The sequence below is a fragment of the Electrophorus electricus genome, chromosome 7 (genome assembly GCF_041902795.1).
Source record: "Electrophorus electricus isolate QZ-2024a chromosome 7, ASM4190279v1, whole genome shotgun sequence".
Lineage (NCBI taxonomy): Eukaryota > Metazoa > Chordata > Actinopteri > Gymnotiformes > Gymnotidae > Electrophorus > Electrophorus electricus.
The window spans coordinates 10,709,081-10,733,054 of NC_137503.1; the positions used below are offsets into that span (position 1 = coordinate 10,709,081).

At 38.8% G+C, this 23,974-nt stretch overlaps 2 protein-coding genes and 1 long non-coding RNA gene across 4 annotated transcripts; 1 reads left to right on the forward strand and 2 right to left on the reverse strand.

Annotated features, from left to right (window-relative positions):
• Positions 1-650: 650 nt before the first annotated feature.
• LOC145658704 (uncharacterized) lies at positions 651-7,815 on the reverse strand. Its single transcript, XR_014124481.1, has 3 exons — positions 4,080-7,815; positions 1,798-1,835; positions 651-1,501 (listed from the first exon to the last, which is right to left on the reverse strand). It is a non-coding gene; the product is annotated as an uncharacterized LOC145658704 (long non-coding RNA).
• On the forward strand, positions 3,017-13,901 carry LOC113581536 (activin receptor type-1B-like). The gene is made up of 9 exons (XM_027016745.3): positions 3,017-3,199; positions 7,827-8,072; positions 8,155-8,412; positions 9,029-9,259; positions 9,387-9,554; positions 9,730-9,886; positions 10,211-10,335; positions 10,679-10,809; positions 10,901-13,901. The coding sequence occupies exons 1-9, from the start codon at positions 3,136-3,138 to the stop codon at positions 11,024-11,026; spliced, it is 1,506 nt and encodes a 501-aa protein (XP_026872546.1). The 5' UTR covers positions 3,017-3,135; the 3' UTR covers positions 11,027-13,901.
• Positions 13,902-14,212: 311 nt separating this feature from the next.
• Positions 14,213-23,719, reverse strand: prkag1 (protein kinase, AMP-activated, gamma 1 non-catalytic subunit). 2 transcript variants are annotated; one of them, XM_027016746.3, is made up of 13 exons: positions 23,587-23,719; positions 21,936-21,987; positions 21,671-21,771; positions 21,430-21,511; positions 21,276-21,334; positions 19,316-19,361; positions 19,170-19,224; positions 18,955-19,081; positions 18,388-18,553; positions 18,227-18,264; positions 17,736-17,882; positions 16,324-16,423; positions 14,213-16,007 (listed from the first exon to the last, which is right to left on the reverse strand). In XM_027016746.3, exons 1-13 carry the CDS (start codon positions 23,593-23,595, stop codon positions 15,997-15,999), a joined length of 993 nt encoding a protein of 330 aa, XP_026872547.1. In that variant the 5' UTR covers positions 23,596-23,719; the 3' UTR covers positions 14,213-15,996. The 2 variants fall into 2 exon arrangements, with proteins under 2 accessions (XP_026872547.1, XP_081573384.1); XM_081717258.1 differs by having other exon boundaries at positions 14,213-16,037.
• Positions 23,720-23,974: the final 255 nt, after the last annotated feature.

Genomic DNA, 23,974 nt, shown 5'->3' on the forward strand with positions numbered 1-23,974 from the left:
GATCCCACACACTCCTCACACAAACTCCTCTATCTCCTACAGCCAGTCTGTACAACAGTTTTTTCCCACATGCCATCAGACTCCTCAACTTTCAGAGACTGACAACAAATATTTAACAAATACTCTATTTCATTTAACAACAATACTGTATTCTTAAATTAGTGTAATAGCTGTTACCTCCATGACTGCTGTGTACTATACACATATCTCTTAAAATATCACAGTATGGTATATCCTTCTTTCACCCAGTATTGCACTTCTTGGTATTGCCCTTTATGTCATTCATATTTCATATTTATTGTTTACATGTATGATTTTCTTTTGTGTTGCATTGTGGTACTAGAAGAATATGATTTCATTTCAATGTATACCTGTAAGTAGTGAAAACTATGTAGGTACTTGGTATGAGAGACTATTTACATTTTCTTAGAGCACATTGCTGTAAATTATTTAGTGCATTTTAAGCATTATAAAGCATAAATGGTGACACATAGAATTACCTCTGTTTACATCATATATACCCATCTTGATGTTGAACATTTTAAAAATTCAGATCTGATGCAACTACTTCATCATGAGACAAAACACAAGGGTTTTGACAAATATTTCCACATTATCAAAACAAAACACGACAAGAATAAGAATTTGCATAAGAATTTTTAACATTTTATTTTAGGAGGAAGATGATGGATCAGTACAGGGCAGTGCATTGTGTCTAGCACAATCTGATCACCAAAGAACAATCTAGGCTTCTTATTTCAACTACCTTCACTTGGGTTACTGGATCTATCACAAAGTGTGTCTATAAATCTCAGGATCTACAGGCTATATATTGATCTTCATACAAGATAGCAGAATGGACTGTCGGTCTGCTTAATTCTTTATATGATATGATTAGATTTAAGATAAACTGGACTATCAATTAATCAATCAATCAAAGTTTATTTATATAAGATGTTTATATGCCTAATCATGTAATATGAGATAGAGATGTATACATCATAATAGATAAACTGTTATATAACTAGATACATCTATAGATAATAGATAAAATAGATGCTTGTGCAGACAGAAAGTTGTCCAGTCTAAAATGGTGATGTCACAAGCAAGAGCATGAGACTTCATGTTGACAGAGAATGATCCAGGAACAAATGAGGAGGGGAGGCCCAATCTCATATGAACTCCAGCTTTATCACAGCCAGAAGTAGCAGGGACCTCTCAGAGAAAAGGGGAGGGACAGAGAATAACACAAGAAGGTAGAGAAAAGAGCCTTAGAGAATGAAAGCAGTATATGATGATAGAGGCAATATATCAGCTGTATTGCAAACAATAGCATTTGTAAGTGTAATACATATCAAGGAATATCAGCCAAAGGTTTGTGCAGATGGATAATTTTTAGTCCAGACTTATGAATTTAGAGTGTGTCTGAATCCTACACTGAGGCAGAGCATACTCCAAGTTGAGGATGTCAGGGTAGGAACAACTGAGAGAAAAGGTGAGGCTGAGAATAAAACAAGTAGAGAGAAGATGGTAAACATTAGATTGAGAGTAGTATATGGAGGAAGTGTATTTGTAAATTAGCAATACAAGTGGAAACAATACAATACAAGTGGAAACAATACATAAAATGACATTCGCTGGGCAGTTTAGCCATAAACAGTAACATTTTGTTAACACAAACGTTAGCCAAAATCTTGTGCAAATAAGTAAGGTTTTTAGGCTTGTTTTAAATATTGAAAGTATGTCTATCATACTGAGGCAAAGTACCAAAGTAGTGCACTGTGTGAGAAAGTTCACCTGCTGTAATTGTTCTAATTCCAGGAACTGTCAGCACCCTGTAAACAAAGAGTATCCACAGGATATATGATTCAATAAGTTCACTAAGATACAGTGTCCAAACCATTTAGAAATGTATACTTCAGAAAAAGTCATTTATAGTCAATGCAGAATTTAACTAGTGCAGAGCTGAGAGAATAGGAGTAATAAGATCAGATTTTCTGGTTCAAGCGAGAGCTCTGGCTGCTGAATTTTGAGCCAATTAGAGATAATTTGGTGATTTACTAGAACAGCCAGCTAGAGGAACATGGGAATAGTTCAGCCTAGAGGTTAGGAAGGCATGTTGGAGCATCTTGGCATCATTAAAGGTATCTTTCACAGTCTGGTGATATTGTGTAGGTGAAAGAATGCAGTTCTGACTACATTGCATATGTTTGCATCAAATGAGAGATCTAAATCAAAGATGACACCTAGGTTTTTTACATTTGTGGATAGATTTACTACATACAACTATAAAAGAAAATCAAGCACTGTTAGTAAAAACAGCTATCAGTTTGGTCTGTTTGTGTGCATGAGTAGGTGGAACTATTTCAAGCTGAGGTGTTAAATGTTAGTTAATGAAAGAAACTTATAAATATCAGTACTTATCAAATTCACAGAAGTATTTATTCTAAATGACAAAATGCCGACAGGTGTAACTGTCGTGCTAAGGTTTTTATGTGTTTGTTATTCAAGGAGCCGATTTTTTAAGAACTGCATTACAAGTTATGATTGGCCACTTGGCTGTTTATATTCCAAACACTAGGAGGTGATCTTCGATACTTGGAGTAGAAACCGTTCGTGAAAAATTGTAGTCTTACAAGAACTACATGTTTTCCGTATGACAAAAATAAAACTGATGATCACAAAGAATAAAACCAGAAGGAATGTCGCGGACTGGGTGTTTTTCCATGTAAAAATATTTTTTGTATGATTAAGTTTACTAATTGGGTTCACTTTAAATAAATGCATTTATTTGGGGGGGGGGGGGGTCGGGGGCGGTAAACGTTTCATCTGTAACCTAGCTATTATGAAACGTTTAACATTTGTATATCATCCTCTTATAATATTTTTTTTACGTATGTAAAATTATCCCACTCGCCACCGAAAAAAAACAGATTTTGGAACGTATATTTAATCGCCGCAGTCAAAAATAAAGCTAATAAAAAAATCCTTCCCTTTAAATGTCCAGCCCTTTAACTACGTCGAGCTCTGTCGGCTGGCTGACGGTGTGTTGTGTGTTTGATGGTTTGAGCTCTGGCTCCCATGTCAATATCACGCTTAAATGTTTAAATGTAATGCGATGGGATTCTTGTGATCATGGATAGAACACAAATGCTAATATTGTCTTTCGTTGTGCTGGGATTTGTCGGAGTATGTGGCGGTGAGTAAAATCTTGTTTACCACAGCGATATTCTGGCTCCGTATTTATTTATTTAATCGCAGCTAACTCGCTGAATTTGGCATTTCCTACAACAACATTATGGCGCTAGGATTGTGTTGCTAGCTAGCTCGTTGGCTAAATTCGTTAAATTATGATTTTATAGCTTTGTCGCGGATTGCTGTTTTTTATCGTGCAATCATTTATCGCTTTTGTGTGTCGTTTATTAGTTGACGTTAGGTTATTACCTAGCAAGCTTTCCAGAGCCACGGAGGACGAGACTCCGGAATGTAACGATAGCTAACCTAGCTATCTTAGCTAGTACACACTTATGAACCAAGATGTGTCTAAACCATTTAGCTAGCTTAGCTGGCTGGTTAAATAGCTAGCTAGCTATAATGCCCTTTTACTGAGCTTCCTAGCTACTTTAAAATAAAAGCTATTACGAACTGAATAAAGGCTAATAAACAATTGTCTCTCGGGACCCAAATTTATTTATATAGCAGGCTTGCTAGCTAGTTAGCTATTTGTTTAAAGGTATTACCTGTGGCTAGCCAACCAGCTTAGCAAGTATGAAAGCAAGCTATTTATTAAAGGGCAGTTCATTTAAATATTCGTACATGGCTAGCTATGATCTTCTTGGCTAATGTGTTCAACTTCAGGTCTCTCATAATCCATTCACGGCAATCCAGTCAACTTCCCATTGTTACCTGTTTAGATAGATATTTAACGTTAGTCTATAACCTATAACATTTTACACTTTTGTTCTCCGTGGCCATATTCATCACATTACAACCGTCTTTACTGGCAAACTTGCAGTGGTCCCGACGATATGAAAGTAAAGTTATTCGTAAACCATTTTAAGGCGTGATTCCACTCTTACCAGTTCAGTTGTTTCTTTTCTCAAATAGGGTGGCTAGCGTTAGCGAAGTTCCAAAACTAAATACTTCTGTCATCGACTGCCCCACCCTCAAGACACACACTGAGTGTTAAAGATATTTGTAATCGTAGAGTATTGTCATATCTTGCCATTCTGAATTTGCGCTACCTGCATGTTCACTGTCCGTTTTGTCTGTGAAAGATGATATTGTAAACAAATTACTGTTTGAGATACTAATAACATCACTATGTTAGAGGCTGGGTCACTGAGTTTGCAATATGCACCGAGTCGAGAGGGCAAAGCGAAGACGGGGCCAGTCTGAGGGGTTGTTGTACGCAGAATTAAAGAGCATCTCCAGCCTACACACCCTTTTGCGTTTTTCTCTTTTTCTCTCTGCCTTCCATCTTTGTTTCCCTTTGTATACCAATACGATAGGGCCGGCAAATTTGAGCATCATATGATACATCCGGTCAATAATTGTTGTCTGGCAGTGTCATGTTCTGCCCGTGCAATATTTCCCTTCTCTCTGTCATGAAAAAAATATATGAATGTATTGTATAGAACATATTGCTACACTTAACCTTCTCAATTTCACAAATCAGAAAGAGGCTTTTGCATACAAACCAACAAAAATACAGATTTAATCTCTCTCTCCATGTATGATCACATACTTGGAGTCTTGCATTAGTGCTACAAGCTGCCTGACCAAACTCTGAATAACAGGGATAGCAGAGCTTAGGTTAGTAGTGAACACAGTGTTGTCTTATCAAGCCAGTATAAACATGGATTGTGTGTTATGGGTTAATCTCTGTAATAGATTGCAGAGCTGAACACACAGCAGAAGCGTGCAGCAGATAATGGAACACCAGCATGCTGGAGTAATGAGCACATTACAGCACACTAATCTAACCTCACCACAGCTCCTTATACACTACATGTTTTTAGATTGTGGGTTTCTATGCAATATTAGAAAAATGGACAAGTTTTGCATTAATAAAACAGCACAGTGTAGTTAGGGATATTTTCTCATTTGCTTGCTTGTTTGTTTAAGTGCTGTCTAAAGCTGTGGTAAAGTTTGCAATTACTACACTGGGAATTCAGTAAGATGCTCTGGCTGCTTCAGATGTGCCTGTGTCCATGACAAATTAGACATGATTTCGTTTTAGTCTCTCTTATCTGCAGCTGGAACTCCAGAAGGGTTTCAATTATCCATTATGATGATTAAAAAAAACAAAACAGGTTTGTCATAATTTGTGACACTGTAATGTTATGTTGCGGCTGGCTACCACCTCGTTGTAACAGGCATCGTATAGTGGCTACATGAGTTAAAGAAACGTGTGCATGGGTCTGTGTCTGTGTGTGCCCGGGTGGCTGTGGGACAAAGCCCATGTACTCGTGCTGCGTAAGTCGTGGCCTGCTTGTCCATGTCTTGTGTTCTTGCTTGTTTTCTGTTGAGAGGCATACTGATGTGTGACGAAAAGAGATCATTCAAATGACAGGGAAGTAGAGAGTAGTGGGAGCTGGGAATTACATTAGACAAACCTAATGCACTGCTAGATTAATCTGAGTGGGAGGAGACGAGGGGTGAAGGCATGCTGGGACATATGAAACATTCCGTCCCACACACCTGAATAACACACACATGCATGTATGCAAAGAGCCAGACTTGTTGCATCTCTCCTTATTGTTTAAGGTCAGTGTGATGACTTTTTAATATTATTATTATTATTATTATTATTAACAGTAATGGCTATTATTACACAGTGTAAAAACAGAAGTGCATACTACAGTTTGAAGTGTGTATGTATGTGTGTGTTGTGGCTGAATATTGTCTTTGTAGACCATGGCAGGTAATTTATCACTCCTTCCTCTCTCTGTGAACTTTAAACAGCGCTGACAGAGCAGAGCAGGGAATAATGCTGCTGCTGGTGGTGTGTATGGGTGTGTGGTGCAGGGTGCAGACACAGGTGGAGTTTGAAGGCTTATTTAAAGATTCATCCAAGTGGCCTATTTTAGAGTTAACTATTTTAACACCAGTCTTCTTCCTGAATAAGTTCCTTGACTAGAACTAAAGGGGAGTCCTAGTTTGCCAAATTTATATGATTTGCTTGATATCTATACTGTCCACTTAAGGTGGGAATGCAAAAATTGCTTGCATGTGTGCTATCTTGGGTCCTGTCCACAGTTCCCCACAGTTTATCCTCTGTGTTTTCTTCCACTGTTCCTAGTTTTGTTTGTGTGTTTGTGTGTGTTTGTGTGTGTTTGTGTGTGTTTGTGTGTGTTTGTGTGTGTTTGTGTGTGTTTGTGTGTGTTTGTGTGTGTTTGTGTGTGTTTGTGTGTGTGTGTGTGTGTGTGTGTGTGTGTGTGTGTGTAACCAAAGTGCCTGTGTTTCCTTTGAATATGAAATGAAAAGCTGCAGTTATTAAACACACCATATGCAAGTGCTAACATGTCTTAGACCAACAGTGACAGGAAGCTATCAGGGCTGTAGGGACTGGAGTGAGTATGAGTATAAGAGCACATGAATACAAGATACATGATACATGATACAGCCCTGCTCTGACACATTCCTGCAGCCTTAAAGAACCCAAAATGTGTCTAAGCAAACCTGCTGTGCAGACACAGGGAAGAGGACATATCTGAAATGTGGGCTGCACTAGATGTTATTTTCTAGTGGCATCTTTTCACATTTTATATATTCTCATTGGCTGTCTGCCTGGTTATAAAGCCCAGTCTGTATGTGTGAATGTTTGTTTAGGTTTTGAAGTATTTTAGGGACTTGGGGCAGCCTGTATGAATAGAAATGAGAGAGAAAATTTCGCAGGCCATTGAGAGGCTGAGGACACTAAGTTTACTTATAAATCCAGACTTGTACATGCATCCTTGTTTGGGATAAGCTCTTTCCAGTCCTTCAGACACTGCATGTAGAAATGCACTTCAGAAGGTGACTACAACTTGTACTTTATGCAGAGGCTTTGAACCAAGAACTTCACCACAAGACCCATCTCCTCTGCATGGTGTAGGTAAATCTGTCACCTTCGCTATGAGGGTGAGAGATATCACCTCTGTGCAATGGAACATCCAGTAGATTCATATCACCCTCTTTCTTTAAATGAAAAGCTTCTCGTCTCTCCGGCTTATTTCGGCTTGTTGCTTATGCAGACACACTGACATTTAATCGGTAATTTCTAGAAAATATTTTATGTTCAATGGAAGTCATTTGTCTGCTGTTCTCATGTTGTGCCCGTCCCGCAAATCATAAACACAGACCAAGTATTCTAGCTTGCAACTGTCTGTCATGGAAAGCAACAGCACACTACTTGATTTAACTCTACATTTAAATCTGCATTTCTTCATTCTGTCCAGAGATGTGTTCTGGACTGGCTGGACTGTGTTCTTAAAAAAGCAATATTCTAACCCTTACCCTAACCCCAATCAACCTGTCGATTTATACAAGGGCTGTCATTGCTATCATATTACATATCATATTAGAATATTGATTTTTTACATTTATTTTTTAAAAAATCTTCCCTTCAGTTTTTGTGTAGCTCATGAAACACTACACAAATGGCCTTTACTTAAAAGCCCCCTGCTGTTGAAAAGCAAATGGCAGACTGAAGTCGGCACTCTCTGTACAGTGAACATGAAATCATTTTGAAAATGATTTCACAAGTCTGCCCACCCAACGTCCTCTCTTCCTCTCTCTCTCTCTCTCTCTCTCACTTTCTCTCCCTCTTGCTGTGTCTCCAGCCCTGTTGTGCAACTGCACCACATCTCAGTGTGAAAAGAATGGCTACCGGTGTGAGACCACGGGTGCGTGCATGGCATCCACCTCCTTCATCGATGGCCAGGAGCAGCACGTGCGAATCTGCATCGACAAGGACAAGCTAGTACCCCCCGGGCAGCCTTTTTTCTGCCTGAGCGCCGAGGGTCTGCTCAACATCCACTGCTGCTACACAGACTACTGCAACAGCCTGGACCTCAAAGTGCCCTCAGGTGAATAGCCTATGTAAGCTACACAAATTGTTTTTTTGTTTTTTTTTAAATATCCCTCAGAAATGTGATTTCTGTGTCTCAGTGACGGTGCAACCCGACTCGGGAGCACCGATGGGAGGATGGGGCCCGGTGGAGCTGGCAGCAGTGGTAGCGGGCCCCGTGTTCGTGCTTTGTGTCCTGGTGCTGCTGGGTCTCTTCCTCTTCCAGCACCACCAGAGGGCCTACGGCCACAGGCAAAGACTGGAGGTGGAAGACCCCAGCACTGAGCACCTATACCTGGCCAAGGACAAGACCCTGCAGGACCTCATCTACGACCTGTCCACATCAGGCTCAGGATCAGGTGAGCAATGTAGAGAAAGCGCAAGGGTCGTGAAGCGAAGGCAGAGGGTGGTGACCATGCCTGGCTTTGAACCCAGGACTTCCAGGAGACAAATGTGTTCTCTACCCACCAGACCAAAGAGCTGTACTCTCCTGGGGCGATGGTCTCTGTCCCACTGCCCTCTCCTTCCCTCACAGGAGGGGTGGTTCCTTAAACCATGGCCACTCCCCTGATAGGCTCATGCTCTGTAGTGGTCAGTGCATATTTTTTACCACCTGGAAGACTCAGATTGGAGACCAGGCATGGTTGCTGCCCAATGCCTTTGCTACACACTGTTCTAGCACTGTGGCACAAAGGCTTTATTTGGCTTAACACAAAGAAAATTTCATTTGATATAATCTTGTTTGGTTACAAAAGACATTTCAAGCTCTCTTACTGTACTGTAATCAGAGCAGCTTTGAAAGATGAATAGCTGAAGGACTGATTTTCTCTGCATAGCACATATAGGCCAAAACAAGTATGGGCAATTTGATGTCGCCAAATGGAGAAATGATGTGATCAATCTATAGAACTTGACAAACATTTTTCTTTTCTCTCACCTCCTTCCACCCTTTCCCACTCCTTCCTGTGTTGGCAGGTCTACCCTTGTTTGTGCAGAGAACAGTCGCACGGACTATCGTGCTGCAGGAGATCATTGGGAAAGGCCGCTTCGGGGAGGTGTGGAGGGGCAAGTGGAGAGGAGGGGACGTGGCTGTGAAGATCTTCTCCTCTCGGGAGGAGCGTTCCTGGTTCCGTGAGGCTGAGATCTACCAGACCATCATGCTTCGCCACGAGAACATCCTAGGCTTCATTGCTGCCGACAACAAAGGTAAACTAACCCCAAACCAAACAGTCAAACTGTGAGCTGCTGTGGCCCTGAAAAGAACAATGGCTATATAGATGACTAATATACCCATCCATTCTGCAGTATCACACTCTGACTGTTTCTCTTTCAGACAATGGCACATGGACTCAATTGTGGCTGGTCTCTGATTACCATGAGCATGGCTCTCTGTTTGACTACCTGAACCGATACACTGTCACCATCGAGGGCATGATCAAACTGGCACTGTCTGCAGCCAGTGGCCTGGCACACCTGCATATGGAGATACTGGGCACACAGGGTAAGTGTGTGTGTATGTGAGCAAGAAAGCATGTGTGAGTCAAACCATCACAATATTTTTGAAATGGATGAAAAAGATGAGTGTGATTTATATTTTTTTTAATTAATAAAAATAAAAATTTAGATTTTCTGTTGCCTGTTTAATTTAACATGAATGTCTGTCTCTTACCAATCAGGTAAGCCTGGTATTGCTCATCGTGATTTGAAATCTAAGAACATTCTGGTAAAGAAGAACCTCACCTGTGCCATTGCTGATCTGGGCTTGGCAGTACGCCATGAGTCTGCCACGGATACCATTGACATAGCTCCCAACCAGCGCGTTGGCACAAAGAGGTACTGCAAGTGTGTGTGTGTGTGTGTGTGTGTGTGTGTGTGTGTGTGTGTGTGTGTGTGTGTGTGTGTGTGTGTGTGTGTGTGTGTGTGTGTGTGTGTGTGTGTGTGTGTGTCCCTCTCTCTCTCTGAACACACACTCCCCATCACCCTCAGCAAACCTTGCATACCCACAGTAGAGAGACGCACCCTACACATTTAAACAGTCTGTCATGTCAAACATGCCAAACATCACCAGTTGTCTGTGTAGTAGCACCCACTACCTACTCTGGCTTCCCTGGCCTTGTCTGCTACATCAGCGCATTGTGTGCCTGTGTATGTGTGCAGGTACATGGCACCCGAGGTGTTGGACGAGAGCATTAACATGCATCACTTTGACTCCTTCAAATGTGCTGATATCTATGCCCTGGGTCTGGTGTACTGGGAGATTGCCCGCCGCTGCAATGCTGGGGGTATGAACAGCTTGAGAGAGAAATGCACCAGCTCTTCTAATAGCACACTGGCCCAGCCAGACTAGCTATATAATATTGTATTGTATGTATTGTAATGAAATATTAAATAGAAAGTGACAGGTCAGCCATGGCTCTTAAGTGTAAGATAGTGAAGACTAGATCTTCCTTTTTGTGGAGTAGAAACCTGTTTGAAGTTATGTTACAGATTGGGAAGAAGTTAAGTTCCTGTTAATGTTAATGGAGAATGCAGCTGTTGTGGCTAGGTATGCAGTTGAGAAGCAGAATAAATAAGCTCTTCTCATCCAAATATGTCTAATGTGTCCTTCATGTTCATCCATGTCAGGTATCCATGAGGAGTACCAGCTGCCCTACTATGACCTGGTGCCCTCTGACCCTTCCATTGAGGAGATGAGAAAAGTGGTGTGTGACCAGAGGTTACGACCAAATGTGCCCAACTGGTGGCAGAGCTATGAGGTACACACACACACACACACACACACACACACACACACCCATATTTCCTAGTTGGGTATATGGCCCATGTTTTACCGCCTCCATATCTTAGGCCCTGCGTGTGATGGGGAAGATTATGAGGGAGTGCTGGTATGCCAATGGTGCTGCACGTCTTACTGCTCTACGCATAAAGAAGACCCTGTCGCAGCTCAGCGTGGAAGAGGATGTCAAGATGTGAAAGGAAATGTCAAGCCAAGCCACAACCGAAGGGCGCCGTCAAAAGAAAGTACAAAAGTTCTACTGCTCAAAACTATCCTGCCAGTTTGAAAAGGGAGAAAAAAAAACACTAACCCAGTCCACTGAGTTGTGACGTGGTCTACCTCACCCTCACAGCCAAAACTACTGAGAAACGATCATACTTTCAGCTCCCATGTCCTGACAAACTGAACTTGAACTTCCCTTTCCACAATCCCTTTCTCCATGTATGGCCACAGACTGGAAGTCCTGAACACTACTGATCTACTGTTAGCACTGCTGTTTCTAATCTCTTGCCTATCCCAAGGTAAATGTGGATTACCATTGATTGATTAATGTAATTCTTTTACTTTTTAATGTGATTCTTTAGTTTTGAGCTTTTAATCATCACCTTACAGCAGCAGCTCACTCCATAGTCCACTTCTTAAATTTTGTTCATACATTTACTAGCTGTATATTGTGTAAACTCCAGAATATGGGGGTTGCTTTCATGAAAAATGAAATGTGGAAGTGTGTTTGCACATATCTTATTGCACTCCTTCTGTTATTGTTTTGAAAAATGCTAATTGCCTGTGTTTAAAAGTGATGAGGTTCCTCAGACCTTAGCAGGATATAAAAGAGGAGACAGATTAAGCAGGTAGTCCAAGCAATTCATTTCAGGAGGAGCTGACAAATCTGAAATGAAAAACTTAATGTTGTGACACTACTGACACACATGTGGGCTTGAATAAGATTAATGAGAGCCAGAGTGTGGTTGAAACCTATTTTTTAATGTGAATCATGAATTTGTCTGTTTAGCCACATTGTTTCTTTTGATTGAGCAATGTTAGGTCAGCCACATTGAAATTGTCATCATAATCTTTTTTGCATGTGTCTTACAATGTTTTGTGAGCATGAACTGGATAATTGCCAACTCCATCTATGAAACACACTTGTGAATGGTACATTTATATATTTATTTTAGATTTTAGAGTCTCCATTTGTACTTTTTTAGTGTCATTAGGACTCCCTTGTACTCCACAAGCAAAGCTAATGTACATAGACTTTATTTTTTGGAAGGTACAGAAATGTACATATCTTGACCTGGTTTTGATTTTAGATTGCTTTGATACTAAGATAATTGAAAGTGTTGGAGAGGATTTTTTTGTACATTGAGTGACCTTTAGCTGCTGCCAGAGAGGGCCTATAGTGCCGTGCTGGAGCTGGAGAGAGCTGTTGGCTCCAACTGTCTGAATATGTCCCAGTCTGAACACGGCAATGTTCACTGAACTGCCATGTCTGTTGGCAGTTGTCAGAAAGGGTGCATAGCCTAATGTACAGGGCTGCTTTCCCAGAGCAGGATTAGTCCTGGATCTAGACTGAGAGAAAATTTCAACGATGAATCACCACTTAAAATACAATTTAACCCATGACTAGGCTTAATCTGGGTCCAGGAAGCCAGCCCAAAGTACAGTTTCAGGAGATTCACTTTGTTGCTTTTCACTGTAGCGTCAAATCATGCAACACTTATGATAATACCTATTTATTAGTTAACATTTAACCATAAAACTAGAGCTTAGTACACTTTAAGGTTCACTCAGTATTCACAGGGAACACATCATGTAGGAATAATTGCCTGACAAACCAAAAGGCTCTTGGTCTTTTAATCTTACACCCAGAGTGTGAGAATATAGACACAGGGTAGGAGACCCTGTAATGGCTCCTGTTAAAACCGAGATTAGTGGCCTGTGCTGTTTTTACACTGTATTTTTGACTACTGTACCTTAGACAACCTGAGTTACTTTTCTATATTCACTCAGTACTACTGCCCTGTTCTTGCTCACGCTCCTGTACTCTTCTTGATATGCAAGATGTAAATAGTTTGTATAATGTATGATTTTTTGATGTCAGAATTTTTGATCCTGTAGACAGTTTTGGTCTTGAAGCTTGCAGTATTTTTGTGATTTTATTTTCTTTGGTGAGTGTATATTCAAAGGTACTATTCTTCTCAGTCTTTCTCCATCATTTCTTTCAGTCCCTATAGAATATTAGAGGAAACTGTTGTAGTGCTTTATGTACCAAATTGATTGTTTGCAGTATAGTTACTCAGTCTTAATGATAGGTGCACAGATACTGACTAAACATATAGGATACATAAACTATGAAAGGAAAACAGTTCTTTTTCTCTCAGATTCAAAGATATCTTGGCAAGAAATTGTTAATCAAAACCTCTAGCACGTGAAAGCCAAAAAATGTATATATTTGTGGTAAAGGTTGGTTTTTTTTAAGCCTTGTTGTAGGGAAATATTATTTGTGTTTATTACACTGGATTACACTACTGAAGTACATGTTACTCAAAAGGTAAATTTACAAGTTAAATCCATTCTGCTGATCCTGAGAGTTCTCACAGGGCAATATCAATGAATTATGATATTTTTAGGTACAGATGAGAACTGTTTTACCTCTACTTTATTTCTGTACTGTTAATCTTTTTTTTTTTTTTTCTCTTTGGTTTTGAGCTCTCTAGCTGAAAATGTCTGTACATACATATTTATGGCTTCCTGACAAGGTTACTGCTGCTGGGGGGCTTTGGAGCAATGAGCATAGTCAGGGTCATAATGATGAATTTAGGCTTGCCAGAACGATTCTAATTCAGAAGACACCTGTGCATCTCCCACACCTCAAATGCCACATTATTAATGGTATACAGGCACAATATGAGCTCTGTGTATTCCTGTGACAAAAGGTATGGAGAAAATTGACCCTCAAATCTAAAATGACAATAATCTCACTGAGCTCCTAAACCCAATGAGAGTCTTTTCAGGAAGTTTCCAATCATGTACATAGGTAATATACAGTAATAAAAAGATTTTACTAAAGTTTAGTCTTCATTTTTTTCTTACCTTTTCAATTGCTTGTTTTTGCATTTATGTATTGAAATAATTTAAATTTGCAAAATGTGTACAGCTTCTGCATGTGCTAGCACTAGTCTGTTTTTCTGTTCCTCTTGTGAGGTGTTTTTTCTGGAGAAACACATCAATAACTTTTCCATCACAGTTTTAATCTAAATTAACATCATTCATACTTTTTAAAAACACCATTTCTATAACTCTGAGAACAAAGACTTAGATTTTTCCAACAGAGCACTTCGCACTGCAATACAGACAGCATCTCAGTCAATTACCAAGCATCTTTTTAAAGATACATTTTATTTGTCATGCATTAAATTATAAATTGGCATGGAATATAAAATATTTCTGAATTATGTACATATTCATTTGTATACATATTTAATTATTTAGAGAATGAATAAGAAAAAAGATCAGAATATGATGGAATGTCCTTTAACTCACCTTTCTGGGACTAGTGCAGTGGCCCTACATGATGAACTACACCAAACAAAAGGGGCCTATCTTTCTGCATAGGAAGCACACGTGTGATCAAAGGTACTGATCTCACAAATCAAGTCCTCACACTAAACTGGCTTTATTTTCAACTGTGCCTGTGAACAATATCTCCTAATGTGTGAAAGCATTTCACTGGCGTTCAACCCTGTAACTAACTTGGTCTAATGCAATGGAACATGTTGAATCAAATAACACACTCACGTCTATGCTAATCATAACCATGTTTGGTTTAAAATCATTAGTTAATGACACTCTCTGTTTTTCCACTGTAATTGCATTTTTATACTTTGTTTCAGTCATGCCTAAAATAGGAAGTTTCACTATACATTACAAAACAAGGGGATGTTTCTATCCACTTAACCATACTGTTGAAAAATGGGATGGGATGCCAATCCAATAAAAACCAAAAACACACAATTACATTAATATTCTGTTAACAATAAAAAGAGTAAACAGCAAAATTCATAATTTCACATTGTAGGGGGACAAAAAGTAGGTTCTGTAATCCTTTAGTGCAGCCTCTAGTGTGCTCTAGTTCAGAGCAAAAACAAATAGCTGCATGGTGATTGTGTGTGTTCCCATATGACAAGCAGAGAGCACCTGATATTAAATGTGCACAGGAGACCATTTTACTGAAGAACAGGTGGCCAGCTCAAGGAAAGAGTATATAACAGGTCCTATATACTTCAAATATCTGAGTGAAATAACTAATGGAGGGCCAGTTTCCTGTTATTCATATAAGGTTAAGGAACGTGAAACCATACCATCTCTCTACTCTTAGGTGTCTGATACACATGAATCTTGGTAATCCGTGGTTTGTATATTTTCATCGAGTTGAGCCACACTACTGCTGTGAGAAACACTGTAAAGCACAGCCTATACTTCCTCATCATTCTTTAAATCACACATTGCCACTGAAGTGGACCATAAATACTCTTTGAAATTGGTTCCCTCAACTAAATGCCAATATACTGATAAACCTACATCTTAATACTTTAATAAAATCCAATCCGGGTGAAAAGAAAAGTGGATTGTCTGTCTGTGGAACTGATATACCCTTTCATCATTTTCAGATGTAAACTGTGCATAAACAGCAGCACTGTGAGTTCTGTTTTGTTTGTTGTGTGTGTGTGTGTGTGCACACACATTGCCATGACTACGTTGTCTTCTTTCTCTAATGCCTAGGTTAGTATTGCTAGATTTTCCTTCACGTTCATTTTCCCCTCACAGAGCAAGAGTTCATCGTTTGTACCAACTAGCAAACAGGCACAAGAACACATCACATCCCAAACATCTAAAACAATCTGGAGTTTCAGTATTTCAAAAAAGGAGACGTTTTGGAAATCTTTCTTTTCCTTTCCACACACCAAGATATGACAATTCCTTGCTCATGCTTGTTTCTTGTTTGGCTGCTGAAGGTGAATCGATTGCCATCCAAATCCTATTAAGTCTTTTATTAAGCCTTTTTTCAACGGCCACAAGTCCTTTCCCCCTCCTCATCACCTCCTGTGTCCTCTTACACCCACCTCGCTTCCTAGTCAAAGGAGAAGCAGATGATCGTCTCTCATCAGGCTGACCCTGGATGAAAGCATGAGCTGTGTGTCAATTCTGTTGACAAGAGCACTGCAGTGTTCACAATAGCAATTGAACTGCAATATACAATTGAGCATATTTTGTTTTGAATAAATCAACTGGAAAATTGTTTTTACTGTCAAACATCAAAATATCCAACAATGGTGATGTCAAACGACGCACCATGCTCGAAGCAATCATCTATATTTGTTATAAAGTGGTACTACTAAAACCAAACACTTTCAGAAACAAATTTTCTGAAAGGACAAAGAAAACATGACAGGACCCATTTTATAGCAAGATACTATTAAAATGGTCTTACCATTGTCTCCATTAGTGAGCACAAGAGCCTGCAGAACATCTGAGAGAGAAACAATGCCCTTCACCACCTCATGATCATCTATCATCACTAACCTATGAACCTAGAGAATGTGTGGCAAAAAACAAGACAGAAACCGAGAGAAAAAGAATGAGTGGGAAAGAGCCATGGTCATGTACTACTGACAGAGATAAAGGAAGTCATGCACTGTTCAACAAGTTTACCTGAGGCTAATCAAATAGATTATGCCTCGTGCTTTGTGAGTATTAAAATGCTTATATTATACAGTGGTGCTTGAAAGGGCGTGAAGCCTTTGAGAAGCTAAGGTTTTGGCATAAACTTGACCTACAACTTCATGTCATAAAAATAGATCAAGGAAAACAAAACCAAATGAGACAAAAACACTTATTGAGGAAAAATTATTTAAATGTTACGTATCTGTGAGTGGCAAAGGTATGTGAAACTTTGCTTTCCCCATGTGGTGGGACCCATTATGCAGCAATAACAATTTTAACCCATTCGTCTGTACAATACAGCTTTATATCAGTTAGCTCACGCTTTAATCCAAAGTGACTTGCAGTTATGACTGAACACAATCTGAGCGGTTGAGTGTTAAGGGCCTTGCTCTGGGGTACAACAGTGGCATCCTGGTGGTTGTAGGGCTTGAACTGGCAACCTTCTGGTTGTTAGCTGAAAACTACAGCTACCCTGCCCTATGTCTGCATATTGATCATCCACCCATGAACAGCTTGCTTCATGTCCTTCCACAACATTTCTGTTGGATTAAGGTCAAGACTGACTTGGCCATTGCAAAACCTTAATTTTATTCTTTTTTAAACATTAATTGGTAGAACAACTTGTGCGCTTAGGGCCATTGTCTGCGTGACCTACGTTCTCTTGAGAATTTGTAACATTTTCCAGCCTGATATGCATCAACAACTTTTTCTGAGGTCCTCAGAAATCTCCTTTGTTCATGCCATGATTTCATCTTCAATTTATTTGATAATCCTAAAGGTTCACATACTTTTGCCCCTCACAGATATGTAATATTAGATCATTTCCCTCGATGAGTCTAATATTTTTTGTCTCATTTATTTGGTTCCCTTTATCTACTTTTAGGGCTTCTGTCACCATCTGATGAACTTTTAGGTCAAATTTATGCAGAAGTATAGAAACTTCTAAAGAGTTCACATACTTTCAAGCACTGTATTTGCTAGTTTAAGGTACTAATAAAGTAAGGACAACTTGTGAATTCAGGGAGTCAAAGTTAATTAATGAATCTAGGCTGCTTATTTACAAACTCTACTATTTTAAATAAAATATTTATAATTAACCTGGAAATAAAAGAGGAAAAAACAACAATGACAAGAACCGTTACGGAGGTGTGTGCATGAGGGTCAGCATTTGGGCCTCACTTCAGCCTCCACCAGTCTGTTGATGATGGCCTCCAGGGTCTCATGTGCTTGGCATGTGAGAACTCCCTCAAAGTACTGTGAGCGATGTTGAAGGGCTTTGGTCACAGTAATATCCAGGTTGTTATACGTCTTCTCCGCAGCTAAGTTCTAATACAGCAACAAGGCAAGGGAGAAAGATGCCTGAACCTCAATGTTGTTCATAAAGTACAGCCTGACTCATAAATAAGCCGGAGGGTATCTTACATCAACCCTGTGGTGTGACCACACACCCCTCAACAAGTCACAACAATTCTTATGCCTTGACACAGACTTATACTGTTACCCATCTGACTCCACACACACACAATATTTTATTTACACACACACACATATATATATATATATATATATATATATATATATATATATATATATATATATAGACACACACACACACACACACACACACACACACACACACACACACACACACACACACACACACCACTTACTATGACATCAAATTTGGAGTAGATGTCAACAACTCTTCCTGTGGGGCAGAGGGAAAGAGAGGGCCAAGATTAGCAGAGATTAATGTGGCGATACATTTACACTCTGGATCACTGAACTGAGACTAGTTTTCAGCTTTCACATAAATCCCTCTCATGCTCACCATTATCATCAACCACAGGCAGGGCAGATACTCTCTGGTCGACAAAGATTCCCAGTGCAGTATAGAGAGGTGTGTCAGACTGGACCACTGCAATGTTCTGAAATGTTCCAATATTAAGATCCTCCAGAGTCTGTGAAAGGAATGCTGGTTTGGGCATCTCTGAAATCTGAAAACAGCAGAAGACTAAGAATCAGTGGAATATGCTAGCTAAATCATTTTGAAAAGTAAAGCACCACATTAAACCATACTATACAAGACCATTACATGCATTATATGCCATTATTAAAAGGAAACAATGGACAAAGCAAAGCAGGTTTGGTATACATTTTAAAACAGGAGAGGATTTTCAGACAACTTTTCAGACCATGTAAAAAATCATTTTATATACATTTCTATTAAAGTATTTGTATAAAATAGCAATACATTAATCTTCCAAATCTTAAAGACGTCTTTAATTGCAGATTTTACAAACGGGGTGTGTTAATGACCAAGTTAGGCCTCCACTTCCTCTGCTGCATATGATGGAATATCCCTAAGGAGTTCCTCACCCAGGGAACTCGCACTTACAAAGAGTTTGAGGAACTTTAGGATCCTCTTGTGCGTGAGGATGTAGAGTGTGTTCCCCGTCAGAGGGTCAATCACCGGCAATCTGTGGATCTTGTGCTTTAGCAGAGATGACACGGCATCGTAGAGACTTGAGGAGAGAGTGAGAAGTGAGGCCAATTGAGTAGGCCAACACAACATAATCCATATACATTTCCTTCAGATACGCTAAATCTTACCTGGCATTAGGGGATATGCTAACAAGAGGTTTGAAGGAGTCTTGAAGGTAGACCTCTATTAAGGAACACAAAAGATTACAATGTATATTACAGTGACTATATATATAAAAGTAAAATTATTTGCTGTCATTTGATAAGTTTCTTACCTCTCCACGTCTCTATTTTATGTTCTTCCAATTCATATATCTGAACCTAAGACAGTAATCAGATAAAAATACACAGTTGAAGTCAACTTTACATTACACCTTAGCCATATTCATTAAAACATTTTTTTCACAATTCTTGACAAACATATAAACCTAGTACACATTCCCTCTTGGGTAAGTTAGGATTACTACTAGATTATAGGTAAAATGTCATAATACTAAACACAATGATTTGCTTCAGCTTTTATTCATTTCATCACATTCGCAGTGGCTCAGAAGTGTACATACATGTGGTTAGCATTTGGTAGCACTGCATTTAAATTGCCTAACTTGGGTCAAACGTTTCAGGTAGCCTTACACATGCTTCTCACAATACATTGCTGGAATTTTAGCTCATCCCTCCTAACAGAAGCAGTGTAACTGAGTCAGGTTTGTAGGCCTCCTTGCTTGCACACGCCTTTTCAGTCCTGCCCATAAATTTTCAATGGGACTGAGGTCATGACTGTGATGGCCACTTCATTATCTTCACCTTGTTGTCTTTAAGCCATTTTGTCACAACTCTGGAAGTATGTTTGAGGTCATTGTCCATTTGCAAGACCCATATGTGCTGAGGCTTCAACTTCCTGGCTTATGTCTTGAGATGATTTTTCAAAATCTCCACATAATTTTCTTTCCTCAGATGTACACCAGTCCCTCCTGCAGCAAAGCACACCCACAACATGATGCTGCCACCTTTGTGCTTCACTGTTGGGATGGTGTTCCTTGGCTTGCAAGCCTTCCTCTTTTTTTCTATGGTCATTATAACCAAACATTTTTTCTTTCCTCAGACCAGAGGACATTTGCCTGAAAGGTAAGAAATGTCCCCATTCGCAGTTGCAAACTTTAATCGGACTTTTATAGAGGTTTTAGAGCATTTTTGCTGAGTGGCCTTTCGGGTCACTTTTGATAGAGGTCACTTTTTATTATTGATAAATACTTTTGTACTTGTTTCGTCCGGCATCGTCACAAGGTTGTTTGTTTGTTGTTCTTGCATTGTTTTGTATTTTTCGTTCCAAAGGATGTTCATGTCTAGCAGACAGAACACATCTCCTTCCTGATCAGCATACTGGTTGTGTGGTCCCATGGTGTATAAACTTGCATATTATTGTTTGAACAGATGAATGTGGTACCTTCAGGCATGTGGAAATTGCTCCCAAGGACGTACTAGACTTGTGGAGGTTCACAATTATTCTTCTGATGTCTTGTCAGATTTCTTTTGATTTCCCCCAAGATGTCAAGCAAACATGGGAACGTAGGCCTTTAAGGTATACCTCTAATTAACTCAAACGATGTCAGTCAGCCTATCAGAAGCTTCTAAAGCTATGACATTGTTTTCTGGAATTTTTTCAAGCTATTTAAGGGCACAGTAAAAGTTGTGTTTGTAAAAGGCTGATCCACTATAATTTTGATATAGTAAATTATAAGTGAAATGATCACCTTATAAACATTTGCTGGAAAAATGGTTTGTTTCAGGTAAAAAGCAGATATCCTAAATAAATTGCTAAAACTATAGTTTGCTGACATGCAATCTGTGGAGGGAATAAATGAGTATGAATTACTTCAACCTAAGTGTATCTAAACTTATGACTGTAAATAGATCTCAAAGTTCATCAGTATCTGACTAAGACTGCTGCATTTGAGTTTGCTGTGTTTCATGTACATAAATAAATGTAATGTATATAATGTCTATGAATACTCTGCATCAATTATAATAATAATATTTATTATTAATAATAATAATTATTATTGGCAGTAGCAATTTTACAAAACTTACATTACACTCATTTCAGTGCATTACACAGGCTAGACAAGGTATCAACTTTATTAACTTAATAATAATAATAATAATAATAATTTATTATTATTATTATTATTATTATTATTATTATTATTATTAATAGAATAATAAATTGGTATTTACCAGTGGTGACTTGTAGTAGCGATGAAGTATGTTGATAAAGTCTGTTATGGTCAACATACCTACAAAATTATAGTGTTTAGTGTGTAGCAGAAAAGTGGAACACGAATACTTGCTGTAAATAAACATTAAAAAAAAACAAAAACAAAATACATACCCACAAAGCATTGCTTTTTGCTGTCCCAGAGAGGGGCTGCTCTCACCCCATTGGAGACCAGAGCAAAAAATGCCTTTTTCACCTGGTAAAGTATGGAGAGAAAGAAAAGATCTCTTTTTCCTCTTACAAACTCCCCTGTGATAAAAAAAAACATCTAAAACCTTACAAATAACTTTACCAACAGACAGCATATTTAAAAGTAAATGAGTGCAAACCAACCCCTCTTATCTACCAGTCTTACCTGCAGAGAGGTGTCAAACACCACCAATTTGGAGCTGGTCGGCACCAGATCATAGCAGCGGTGTGACTTCATGAAGCAAGTGTACACATTGCGTTCAGGATCTAGAGTGACAGTAAAAGAATTAGAAAAACAAACAATGCTTTAAACTTCAGTCCAACCTGTTCAAACTTCAGTATCTCCCTATTTATTCCAACTAGCTTTAGAACTGATTACAAAATCTGTGTTCAGTTATGACCACAATATAGTATTCATTACAACTTCTTACCTTCTGTGTGTGACTCCTTTTTCCCTTCAAAGTCATCAAGAACTGCAGGAACCTTAAAGAAATTAGAAGCACAATCTTTAGACACAAAAGTTATGTACACTGTCCCAAATCACTTTTGTTGGCTTTGAACAAACACTACCACCTTCTTTCTCTCACTTTGATAATCTTCTTATGAAAAATATTTAGACTGTTTACAAGGAGATTCTGCTTAGCTGGAATTTAGACAGCATGCCATTTATTTTAAAATCTTAAACCTTCCTTGTAATTGCATATTGGTTAAATAAGATGTCTGAGCCTTGAGCTCAAGACCCTTGTGCAGAAAGAACTGTCAATGAATTCGTATTAATTCTGAAGCATTTTTAGTAATGATTGCTCAGCACCATTATATAATGGTAATAAGGAATTACACATCTCCCAGGCCAATTCTTGTTGTATTTCGGGATAGGATGAGTAGAATTAGGATAAACTATGCTACAACAAATTTTTAGTGGGTAAAGCAGAACAGAAGCAGAATTATCCATGCAATCAACATGACATCCCAAGTCCAGTCTGTCTAAGTCTAAAGACTTCCAACTTTAACAGTTCTTAATCGAGATATAGAATGAGAGCACGGAATATTAAAAGTAGTTAGCAGGAATTTTCCTTTGGGTAAAACCTTACATATAGCCTACTAATTCTATCCGAGTCAACCAACTTCCGTCTAGAACAACTTCATCTAGAACAAAATGAACAAATACTATATAAAAAAAATCACTTATAAGCAATGGAGAAGTATATCCATTTTCATTAACATGAGGCACACGCTATAAATAATGCAAATAATGATCTTTATTCTTTACCCTGCAGGGATCCTGTCCGCCCAGGACACTGAACTGTTTTCATCATCTTACATTAAAAGGAAGGTTGCCATAAAATTGTGTCAGTGATGTAGCAAGGCAGTTCGCCAACACTACCTACACACATAGCTACGCCCACACATCGAAATATTTTATTAATGGAAATCTAGCTAGCTAACTTACAATACATATATTAGGAAGCCGTCGTTTAAATCTCTGGGTAATAAAATGCGAGAGAACTAGCTACCTAGGTTGGATACTTGCATCGATACCAAATATAGGGTTACTGAGCATAGCGACAACAAAAACAAGTTATTTATTATCAAGTTGGATAACATAACGTTACATTTAACAATATATTGAGTAGCTAGCTATTATTTGTTATCAAGGTAAATAGCTAGCTTATCCATGCAACTACGTTACATTCAACGAGATATAAGCTAAGTAGCTAGCTAGCTATTAGCCAAGTTGGCTTTTATCGTAAAGTGCAATTAGTCTTCAAAACGTTAAGTAACCGCTAGCTAACCTAGCTAGCTAGCTAATGATGTTTTAATTAGCGAGTGTAAAACATCTAGCTAGCATAGCTAAGATAACTAACTTCTTATCACTTTACGTGCGTTTTACCTAAATCCGTCAAGCACATGAAGTTGTAACTCCTTCACTTGGCGTGTATGTGTAAAGCAGCTAACGCTAACTTTGTAGTAAAGATAACCTGTTAGCTAGCTAGCTATCTTAGCTTTGTTTGTCCAAAGGGGATGTTGTTGCGTTGGCTTGTTAAACTGGGTCCCAGAATATTTTTAGCTCAAGATACTCACACACTCCATGTTCCATACACAATCTTCAAAAGATGCTCTTGTTTCAATCCCCTAATCCTCCTCACAAACACTCTGAAAACTGTCCGTGTGGGGAAGTTGAAATGAGGCTTGTTAGATCGGAGGACGCGTACGGGCAAACCGGAAATGACGATATTTGCAAATACGTATATCGGCGAAAATCCCTCGGTCCTAGTATCACACTAGATATAGCAAAACCAAAGGAAGGATTATTAAACAGTTTATTTTTAGGCATAGTGTGCAATTTTGAGACATTATTTTGTGCCAATTTTTTACATTTACAGCATGGACGTTTAGGTTGAGATATATGAAAACCAAACGTTAAACATATTTATAGACAGGTTTTATATCAAAATTTCTATCCATGCAC